The sequence below is a fragment of the Capsicum annuum genome, unplaced genomic scaffold (genome assembly GCF_002878395.1).
Source record: "Capsicum annuum cultivar UCD-10X-F1 unplaced genomic scaffold, UCD10Xv1.1 ctg4061, whole genome shotgun sequence".
NCBI classification, from domain to species: domain Eukaryota; kingdom Viridiplantae; phylum Streptophyta; class Magnoliopsida; order Solanales; family Solanaceae; genus Capsicum; species Capsicum annuum.
Genome location: NW_025847926.1, coordinates 1 through 11,747, shown reverse-complemented (window position 1 = coordinate 11,747; position 11,747 = coordinate 1). Strand labels below are relative to the sequence as shown.

At 37.1% G+C, this 11,747-nt stretch overlaps 1 protein-coding gene and 1 long non-coding RNA gene across 2 annotated transcripts; one reads left to right on the top strand and one right to left on the bottom strand.

The window, feature by feature from the left end:
• The first annotated feature begins 1,229 nt into the window (after window positions 1–1,229).
• Window positions 1,230–9,284, top strand: LOC124891785. The gene is made up of 2 exons (XR_007049876.1): window positions 1,230–2,525; window positions 8,090–9,284. It is a non-coding gene; the product is annotated as an uncharacterized LOC124891785 (long non-coding RNA).
• LOC107848846 (peptidyl-prolyl cis-trans isomerase FKBP13, chloroplastic) lies at window positions 5,458–11,471 on the bottom strand. Its single transcript, XM_016693583.2, has 5 exons — window positions 10,949–11,471; window positions 7,430–7,522; window positions 6,652–6,712; window positions 6,503–6,571; window positions 5,458–5,819 (listed from the first exon to the last, which is right to left on the bottom strand). The coding sequence occupies exons 1-5, from the start codon at window positions 11,324–11,326 to the stop codon at window positions 5,755–5,757; spliced, it is 666 nt and encodes a 221-aa protein (XP_016549069.1). The 5' UTR covers window positions 11,327–11,471; the 3' UTR covers window positions 5,458–5,754.
• Window positions 11,472–11,747: the final 276 nt, after the last annotated feature.

The following is an 11,747-nucleotide window of genomic DNA, read 5'->3' as shown; positions in this document are numbered from 1 at the left end:
TTAGGAAATTAGTGACAAGTAAAAACAAATGGAGGGAGTATTCATTTTTCAAGAAATTGTGATAAAATTGCATTATCAGGAAGTGATAGCGATTAAATGACTTCTTTCTCTCTCCTATGCAGCTCCACATTAGTTAACTTGCCTAGGGTCATAGGCCATGGCAAGAGAAAGAAGCCGGGGCGGGGTAGTGGAAGGCCTAGCAAAATCAGAAAATTACATAGGATGAATTTCATAGTGGGTGACTTTGCTTTTTACTGAAGTTCAAAATCAAGCTATTATTATTGTTCAATTAAATGCAACAGTGAGTCCAATTATGAAGGGTAATGAACCACTATTTAACAACAATAACAACATACTCAGTATATTCTTACAAATTGAAGTCTGGGGAGGATACATCAGATGAATTAGAGAGGCTATTTTCGATAAACTCCTGACCCAGGACAGGTAATAGTATAACAAACAAAAGACATAAAAATAAATAACAAAATAGGATAACACACCTTTAGATAATAAAAGAAACAAGATACTGACAAAGTAATACTATAAATAATCTATTCGAGATCACAAACATCACCGCAACACTACGAACAAAAAACTACAGGTACAGTTAGAAACAAAGCACTCCTCCCTACTACTATGGATGCACTCCTGCCCCCTAATCCTCTATCCTGATTTGCATCATCCGTACCTTCCTATCAAGAGTCATGTCCTTCGTAAGCTGTAATCACTCCATGTCATGCCTAATTACCTCCCTTTAATATTTCTTCAGCCTACCTCTACCCCACTTAAAATTATCCATAACCAACCTCTCACACCTCTGTACTAGAGCATCCGTGCACTTCCTCATCACATGTTCGAACCTTCGCAACCTCCTTCCGCATCTTGTCTTTCACCGAAGCCACTCTCATCTTCTCTTAAATAACCTTATTTCTAACCCTATTTAAGTCATAACAAATAATATAAATCGGGGAAAGTTGATTGCTATTTTGGAACCACTATTTAAATCATACCAAGGTTAAATAAGTTTAGCCACTTTAAAAATCATTTTTCGATAAATGCGCCCAAAGTTGCAAAAATTCGCATCCTAAGTTCAACTTAAAGTTGGAATATTGCTAGTGCAAGTTAGCTTCCGGCTATCACACATGACTTCTATCACGATCCGAGCCAAGGCTCTGGCCGCAATGGACATTTTGAATCAGAAAGGCCCAAGAAGACCCCTTAACATTATATCATAAGCATAATTTATATTGAAGTGCGGAAATATAATGATATTCAAGGAATTCTGTTAAACTAAATAAAATGGAATTCCCGAACTTTGAATATAATATTATAACAAAACATCTATCAGACCCAGCTAACGAAGCCTGTAATCATAACTAAACTGTCTAGGCTGGAACAAGGCTCCGACGATATCATGAAAACTGAAAATACTGAATGTCAAAATGAATTGCCTTTCGAAGATGGATGGTTCACCAACTTTGATGTTTTTGGGATAATCCATATAGACACATAATTTTATCCCTCCTGAAAGTGTATTTTTATCCATTTACCCCGTCTTACCATGCACCCTCAATTATGTGATAATGCCCCCTCCCACCCCCCTTAAAAGCCAAATAAACAAATTCATAACCATTTTTTTGACACCTTACTCTAATAAATTTAATCTCATCCTACCCACCCTAACCATCCTACCTCACATACCCCTACCCATCTCATGCACCGTACCCCTTCTCACATTTTATTCCCTTTTCTAACAAACTCACAAAAGACAAAAAATATATATACACATCACGGAATATACGCACAGATAGAAAACACACTCTATACATATATTCATCACTCACACACAACAACGAATCTACACACCACTCCCACATACAGAATACACACATATTCTCACCTGGACAATATGCACAAACACACAGAGTGAAGAAACTCACACAGACGCACAGTAAATCGAGAGAGAGACTGATGATCGGAGATAGAGAAAATAGAGAGAAGGTGATCAGAAAAATAGCTGAAGGTAAGAGAGATCGAGAGGAGAGGGATTGAGCGAAAGCAGTGAAGAATTAGAGGGAAAAGCAGAGAGAGAAACGGGAGCGAAATCAGTTTGCACTACTCTGAAATTCCGGCGAAATTTCACCGGAATCACTGTTCCAACCTTAAATTCGACACACCCAACTCGCCAACAACCTTATTCCCTCGCCGTAAACGTCCCATCCCCAAAACCTGATCGAAACTAGCTTCAACATACTCCAAACCCCATCGAAAAACCAAAACCTGGCAAAAAATCCAACAAAACAGTCACCCCGTCCCCTTTCCGGCGAATATTCATTTGAAATTCATTGGAAAACGATATGGAATTGGTACTGGTCTTCTCCGCTTGTGATTTCTGGTTCGATTTTGGCGAGGAAAAGTAAAGGGGATTAGATCAAAGCTGGATTTATTTGTTTTGTTGAGGTTCAGTTCGAGATTTTGGACGCGTTTTTAGCCGGAAGGATTATTCCAACTGAAAAATATTTGAGGTCCAATTTTCATCTCTTTCTTCATAATTTTGTGATTTTTACGTGATTGATGGTGTGAATTGTTGTTTGTTTTGATTTGGTGTTTGATTTTCGTAATTATGGATTGGTTGGTGGATTGATATTCCGTTTGTGTTTTAGAATGAAATATGGGGGGCGGAAATGAAAAATTGATAAAATGTAATTGCCTTCTTGCATCATTGATTAATTGTTTGATTTAAAATTGACGTTGATTGGATCGAACCCGAAATATCATGATGGGTTAAAATTGGTAGGCAAACGGTAGGCCGGCTAGGCAAATTTAAGAATTATGAATTGTGAATGTTTGAAGTGTTTGTTGAATGGTGTTGGTTTCTCGCATTGAAAAAAATCTACTCATTTAGCCGGGAATGCCCAAGGCAATTTGTGTTAATTCACCAGGGAATGTCCCGACGTATTATGTTGGTGGAAGATTATAATGATCAAGACCTGAGGTATCGGGTAGGGCATAGTCTAGGATTGGGTTAGAATAAGATTTACATTTTTCGCATTTTTCTATTTTTGGGACTGTATAATTCGAACTTGACATTATCTTGGTTTGAATTTTGTTTGGTTTATTTGTTTTATGCGTTTTATTGGTCTATTCATTTCATAGTGTCATACTAGCCGATATACTCTACAAAACGATCGTGGTCGAACCACGGGTTTGTGGGGTGCCTTATACCTTCCCCTCGGTCAACAGAATTTCTTATCCGAAATCTCTGTTCGCAAATCAGTTTAAAGAGTCATAATCGTTTTGAAAAGAAATTTTCAAAGGTGACTTGGCACACAGGTTTTATGCCAAGTGGCAACTCTGAGTTTTGAATGTAATAAATCTATTTTGAAATAAATTTTCCTTTTTGTCACTTAATAATCAAACCCTTTCGAACTCAAATTGTATCTTCTAGTAAAAAAGAGGTGTGACAATTCTATTGTTGCGCTGGATCATGAGACTGAGCCTCCGAACCTATATCATGACATGATGTAACCGCCCGAGGACGGTCAATACTAGGAATGTATTGGCATGTAAAATGAACAGAAATAACAACGACAATAACTCTTTACTTCTGAGTTATATGTTATGCTCGACATTTCTACTACACCACGGGCTATGTGGGTCCGGCTTTAACTCGTTGGCTAAGTCCCCAATCTAAGTTTTGTCGTAAGAATTGGAGTCTCTACATTCTAACAACAACAACAATAACAATTTACTTCTGAGTTAGATGGTATTCTTGATATTTCTACTACACGACGAACTATATGGGTCCGGCTTTAACTCGTTGACCAAGATCTCAATCAAAGTTTGTCATAGAAATTGGAGTCTCTACATTCTATTCTAGCATACCAAAGGTACGAAGCAAGTATATAATGATTATCCAAATTTCAGGTTAGAAACAACCAAGTATATAATGATTATCCGAATTTCAGGATAGAATCAACCACATGTCGGTAAAACACGGTTTTGGGCTATAAGCTTTTCAACTCATGCCTTCTTGGGCAACCATCTAATGCTCTTAAAGCCCAATTTTAGTTCTTTAAACCATGCATCTTTCTAAAAACTCATTCTAATTCTAAATGACAATTTCTGCATTGATATCGTCATACCAAGACTTGCAAGTCATATTAGCCATCTCTTTTTCTTCTCTTTAGCCTTTTCAAAATTAAAGCATTGACCACAAAATGATAATTTAAGAGCCAAGTGAGAAATACCATAAGGTGAAATGCATAAATCGAATTGTATTCTTCCGTCTTTATTCATACATATATTCATACCGAAAACAAGCGTAATGCATAAACCATATTGTACTCTTCCATCTATTTTCATAAGTGAACAACCAAGTAAAAGAGTAACATTCAAAACCCAATTATTCTCATGACATTAAGAAAACCACAATATTAGTAAAATACACAAATTATCACTCGCAATGGAGTTCGAAATTCATGTCTTTGAATTAAGTTGGAAATTCATATTCTATGTAGACTTAAGAGTTTGGGAAAACATATCTTTAAACTCATAAGTATTAAGCTCGTTCTACATACCTTCTAATGACGAGAATTTGATGAACAATCTACCTTAGAGCCTTGAACCTAGTTAGTTCTCCCTTTATGTGAATTGGGGGAGGTTGGAATGTGATTTGAGTGATTAGGAGTTGTATTTAGTGACTTAGAACCTTTAGGGTGGATGAGGAACGTTTTAATAGTGTAAAAAGACTTAAACATCCCTAAAACGGGTTAAAATGACGTCCTCTTGATGAAAGGGGGAGGAGAGGGGGGGGGGCACACTTGAACGCGTGGTCCTCCCCTTCACGGCGCAAGGCCCAACGCGGGCTGCCTCCCTCGTGGCGTGGGTCCACCACATGGGTGAGGCAGTAGCCCCCTGCGGTGCTCCACGTGACACGGGGCTAGCGCACGGGTTCCCCCTTGCGATGCATGACACTTTTTCTTGCCTAAAATCATCCCCAACACCTCCGAATCCATCCCAAAATAATCTATACTGGATTTAGAGGTCACGTAGGCTCGCTCTTAGCTCTATTTAAGTGTCTAAACACTTGGGGCTTTACAAGTTCCAACATGCATGCCTGAATTTTTAGGCGTATATGTTTGAAACTGAAAGTAGCTTTCCAAGTTTGAATGACTAAACTTGATCCCTGCTTGTTTTCGAACTTTTCCAACAACCCCACTTGATTTAAATTCAATGTTCATATTCGAAAGTCAAGACTCACTTCTCATAATTGCAACAATGGTTACTTCCCAATACATTCAAGTTTCTCCTAATTAATCGCTCACTTTTCTTCAAGCATTATGTTTCAATTGATATAGATTCGAAACACTATTGTACGACAACTAAGAAGAAGAAGAAGCAGATGATATCAATTCTTCTGAAGTTTGCCTATACAGGCTGTGGATAAAAAAAAAATTAAAAGGCGCTGTAAAAAGTGGCTGCCCAGCAAAATTACTTTATATAAACTGTACTGTATGAAATGATTGTTTTTGTAAATGTAACAAAAAATATACAAACACTTCATGGTATGCACAGCCAAGATCTCAAGTATTAACAGACATTATTGTTTCACTGCAGCTTACAACGTATTTTCCCTTTGACGAACTAATGAACCTAACAAATATATATAGTCCTTCATAAATTGGCTGCAAAGAAGAATAATCATTTCATGAACAGCTCAATGGAAGAAACTATACTTTTTGCTGCTTAAATCTAAGCCTTGCCAACAAACTCCACATCGAATAAAAGAACTGATTCTGGAGGAATAATGCATGTACCTAAACCAACAGTACGAAACAGTTAGCACGTATTTAAACATATCACATATGCAACTGGCCGGCACTACAAGAGGAGTGTGGTATGATGGTTAGGGTCCCTCTACCGTTAACCAAAAGTCTGGGTTTCGAGCTTTGGAATGGAAAATCTTTCAGTAGAGGGTGCTTCACCTTTTTAGTGTACCTAGAACTACTCGGGCAAAGTGGACTTGGGTTACAGGATGGTTAACAGGAAAAGAACATATGCAACTGACCGGCACCACAGAGGGGTGTGGTAGCAGTGGCAGAGCCAGAAATTTGACGAAGGGTGTGCAAGTTTTTTACTCAATTATATTAAGGGTGTGCAAAACTAAATGTACAATACTCATAATAACTACCATTTAACCTCTGTATACCACATAAGTTCCTGGCAAAGATTGCTCATTGGATCACCCTTTGTCTAAGGTGGCTCCGCCCATGTGTGGTAGGATAATTGGGATCTCTCTCCCCTTAATCAGAAGTCTCGTTTTCAAGCTCCGTGAATGGAAAATCTTTCCATAGAGAGCGGTTTACCCTTTTACAGGCCTAGAACAAGTCGGGCCAGTGAACTGTGGGTGCTGGATGGCTAAACAGAAAGCGAAAATATGTCGATGGCTAAACAGAAAGCGAAAATATGTAACTGGGCATCGTTCATTGAAGTAGCTTACCTCCTCTGCAGCCAGCTCCTCTTACCCCATATCCAAGTTCCGGAGGAATCTTCAGTTTACGCTTTCCTCCTGAAATTTAAGTGATAAGATCGTATTTATTTTTTAAATTCTCCAAGTATGAAAAAACTTGTGTACAAATGTGCTCCTACCAGCTAGCATTGGAGGAAAACCATCACCTCCTAGAATTCCCTGATCCCAGCCTTTTATAACCTATGAAATGAAACAATAAGCAATAAGAATGAGCTTATCATCTATTACACTCATTAAACTTTATAAGCTGGATTTTCAGGATGCAAACTCTAACATAGTTGACAAACTTTACTTCGTATTTTAGTCAAGTGTATGCCTAGTTAGTTTTGTTACTACAAGAATACACCTAATTTGGTAATATGGAAGCAACTGGTTGTACCATGGTCTAACGCCCCAAAAACCTCGGGAAAAGAAAAAGGGATTTTTACACTGTATAATTGCCCTCCAAAATAATAGCCGGCAGATCTTAAGCTTTTTGTGTATTGATGATAGTATACATATACTGCACACATTTATACATAATTAATGCATGTATTTTGCATATTTCGTTAGTAAATGTAATTATTTTTGGCTGAGCGGACACATGTGTTAAAAGACCAATGGGAAAATGAATTGTTTGCACTGTATGACCTTTTTCCAAGCCACATTCTAAATTCTGTCCCAATTAGCTTAGTGGAGTTTCGCTTTTGAAAATAGCTGGATGCATTTTTATTTTTGCCAACAAGTTTAGCTTACCAGACTAATGGGCAAAAATTTAAATAGTGGCCTCAAAGGAAGGCCGTTTGTCCAAATGCCGCCAAAAAATCTGTAGAGAGCAATAGATAAGAGATAATCTAAAAGCAAATCTATCTATTTCCTACTACTGATAGTACTGCTACAGAATAACAAATAGCCTACCTCACCAACACCAACACGAAAGGTAAGGGGCTTTCCACGGTTGTAGCTGCTATCGAAGACCTTCCCATTTTCCAGTTTACCTACATAATGTGCCTGCACAACATAATCTCTTCGTGATCTGATAACAATCATTATTACAGGAAAAAAGCAAATGAGGGTTCAGATATCTGGTCTCACAACACCAAATAGCTTTTAGGAGTAAGACTTTCCTCTTAATACAAATCAATTGCTATTGGCTCAGCAGGTCTCACTGAAGAATATAGCTTTGACCTCGGCAGAGCCAAGGGTTTGCGTAAATGTGCAATGAAAGAACATCTTTTGAACTTAAATATTTTTCAGCTTTCACCCTTAACTATCCTTGTAAAGCTAGTAGTATCAATGATGAAAACTATTATAACTAGCTTAATTTATGTATACCTTGAGGGTGTAGCTCCTTCAGCAGTGGATATTGGAGATATTGGGGTTTGAAAAACGTCAATTACCATTTAGATACTTGGGAGTGCCCATAGCTCAAAAAGGTTATCAGTAGTACAATGTGAACCCCTTATTGAGAAGTTGCTAGGGAGGGTGTGCTCATGGACAACTAAGTTCCCATCCTATGCAGGTAGAGTTCAGTTACTAAAGAGTGTTTTGTTTTCCATTCAAACGTTCTGCGCGCAGGTATTCATACTACCAAAGAAAATTCTGCAGTTTATTGAGATGATTTGCAAAAGGTTCCGATGGACTGGATCTGCTGAGATATCCATAAACGCGCTTGTGGCTTGGGTACAAAATATGCACTCCTATGGTAGCTTGTGGCTTGAACATGATTAATGTCCAACTATGGAATAAAGCAGCAATTTGCTAACTGCTCTGCGATATTTGCATAAACAAGGAGAAGCTATGAGTGGTGTGGGTGCACTCTTTTTTTTACATAAAAACGGTTCTGTCTGGAACACAGTGCCCAGGACTGCATCCTGGATGATCATTAAGGCCGAGAAGTGTTTAGAAGAAGGGATTACAATGCAGGAGTTTATGTGGATGCAACAGTTCTCTATTAAATGTATCAAGTACTGCAGGGAACCTATCCTAAAGTTGGCTGGAGAAAGCTCATTTGTAACAACTAAGGTCGTCCCAAATGGAAGTTCATACTTCATACTATGGTTAGCTATTCAAGGAAGGCTGCAAACAAAGGACAGACTTGCTATTCAAAGAAGGCTGCAAACAAAGGACAGACTTGCTATTCAAAGAAGGCTGCAAACGAAGGACAGACTTGCTAAGTGGAAGGTAGATTTGGACTTCACGAGTCCATTGTGTGCAGGGAGAATCAATGCAACTCCTATTTTTCACTTGTCCTGTATTTGGTCATATCTGAAAAGAATTCTTAGTTGGCAAGGCATTCAAAGAAGCAATATATGATGGCTGGAAGAAGTGGCATGTGCTCAAACTCATTGTCGAGGCAAGTCTAAAGGTGTATATATGAGTGTAAAGGTCCGGGGAAGTGTTTGACCACAAGGGTCTATTGTATGCAGCCTTACCTTGCATTTCTGCGTGTTTCAAAATGCATCCTGGCCAGCAGAAGCAATCGTCAAGAGGATTATTCAGGAGGTGTATTTCAGAGCCAACTTAATTCCAGCATATACTGCCTACCTAGCTAGAATGGAATCATATTCTGGATAATGGCTACTAGGAGCACGGAGGTCTAGATAGCCTAGCTTTGGTGAGCAACTGGTCTGGGTCTTTTTTCGCTAGCCAGTGCACAAGTTTTTGCCTTCTTTATGTTTATTTCCTTCCCTTTCTTGGGATGTAAAACCCATTTGGGGAATAATGTAAGTTAGTCACCAAAGAAAAAATTTTAATTCATCTTTTATTATCATTTTGACTCTCAGATGATATATATGCACAATTGAACATGCTTTACTCTGACTCTTAAGAACTCTTAAATAGAGAATAAGGAAACGTTCAGATGGGTGAAAAGGGCAGGAGAACTCTCATAAACTTACTCATCCTTAAGTTCTCATTCCATTTTATGAATTATATTCCCTTTACTAGATCATTGACTAGGTTCAAAGAAGGGGTGAGTCATTGATAAAGCATCGATTCCAAACCACAATACTAGCAGATGGAGCCTCCGCTTTTCTTTTCATTAATGAAACCCTCCGGAACTCAAATAAAAGAACAAAAAAATTGAATTCAAAAGGCTCGTTCACACATTCATCCAATCTTTCTTATTTCACATTTAAGCTCATTAGTCATTCCCAACTTTCATTTTATAGTTATCCGTTCACATCAGTGAATAGTATTTCTGTTCAAATTAAATTCTCTCAGTTGAAGACACCCCTTTGATGCATACTACATGAACATACTATTTCAAGTTATATAGCAAATTATAGTTCGTTTTAATACTTGCTTTCTTGTATATAATGAAGAGGTGCAACAAAAAGAACTATGCGTGTACCTAAATTTGTGCATACATGCCTCTTTTGCACAAATTGTTATCACCTAACTTGGTTTACTTACGCATCCATTTGTACAACAAAAGTCATTCTTTGGTGTTTGGTTACCGTAAAAATGTACTAAAAGGGGGAAACTGACTTCCCTCATAGTAGCATATGGGCGGAAGTCATTCTCCGAACAAGTACTTTAGCATTTAACTTCACAGTACTTTCTCCAACTAACTCTTAGACACTAGAATTAATCTTTAGTACTTAATATTTTCATCGATACACTTTCTAGTTTGCTAATAGTATTGTTAATCTTGATATATACATTCCCCTCATCAGTGGCGGACGTACATGGAAGCAAGGGGGTTCATCTGAACCCCCTTCGTCGGAAAATTATACTATTTTTACATAGTAAAATTTTTTTCCATGTATAAATAGTAGTGGCTGAACCCTTTCGACTCATCCGTATACTGAACCCCTTTACTAAAATTCCTGGATCCGCCCTTGCCCCTCATAGAGGCAGATCTGTCCTTAAAGCACCGGTTCATGTAGCTTTTGCCGAATCCAACTATTATTGCATTCTTACTTCAAGTCGTTATGGGAACCATAAACTTCAAATTTTGAATTCTTCTTTGACCAGAAAAACTCACCACTCATCAATCAAACACACACCAAAAAATATTACTATTTTTTTCTCATTTTACCTTTACTTATTATTTAAAAATCCTATTTTATTCTTGATTCACCTTTTTATAATAGACCTACTTCGTACCCTAAATTTTCTAGTAGATTTATCCTTCAAATTGTTGATGTTTGAGATTATGTAACGATGTCAAACAATACAATCTATCCTAATGTTGTATTCATCAAAAAGATATGGTACAATACAGTACGATACATTATGAAACAATACATAACAACCATTCAAATAGATTAGGAAAAGTAAATAATTGATAGTTGCTATGTATTTTGAGAAATAGTTGGCGATAATTCACATGGGAAGCTCACAAACCTAATAGTTCAAGTATGAAACTCAAAAAATCAAAAATATTTAACTCTAAACGAAATCAAAGAGAAGTTGAAAGACGAAATTAACCTTGATCAATTGTCCTTTAACAGCTTCAGGACCATAACCAACAACTTTATCACAATAAGCAAGACCTGAAGGAGTAACTGTAAATTCACATTCTGTAGTTTCTTCAGCAACTGCTTCAATATTCAACTGCGGTTGCAAAACCGCCTCCAAAAAAATAGCCGAAAAACTCAGTCCAATAGCACTGAGAGCTTCTCTTCTACTGAACAAAGAAGACAATGGACTAATAATTGCCGCTTCGTGTACTGAGGATTTGATAAAATGTGGAGTTTGGTTAGGTGTTGTTTGAGTGTTTTTGGTAGAGAGTAATAATGGAGTTTTGAATGTGTTTTGCTTTGTAGGAAGAATGTGTGTTCCAATGGAGAAAGGAATGGAATTCATTTTTACCAAACAGATAATTTGAAAAGATAAGAGGAAGTGAATTCATATCCACTGACCACTAATAAATATTTTCCCACCATATCTTGATCCGGCTCATCATCATTTTCAATCTCTCCTTTTTTTTTTTTTTAATGACATATGGCTTAATTAAAATGAATGACTAACATTTAATTTATTATAAATTAAACTTTCAATTATGATTAATATAATAAATATATTATATTAACTAAAATAAATTGCTTATCTAATATTCCCTTTTAATTATTGGTCTTAACCTTTTCTCATTCCCTCTAAATTTATCAATTCTAAATTCTCTCATTCCCTCCGAAATCCAAATCACCGAACGTAAAAGAAAATTCTAATTTCCAATTTCACTTTAGCAATTTTCATTTCCAAAAGCTATGTAATTAACTTTTTTTCT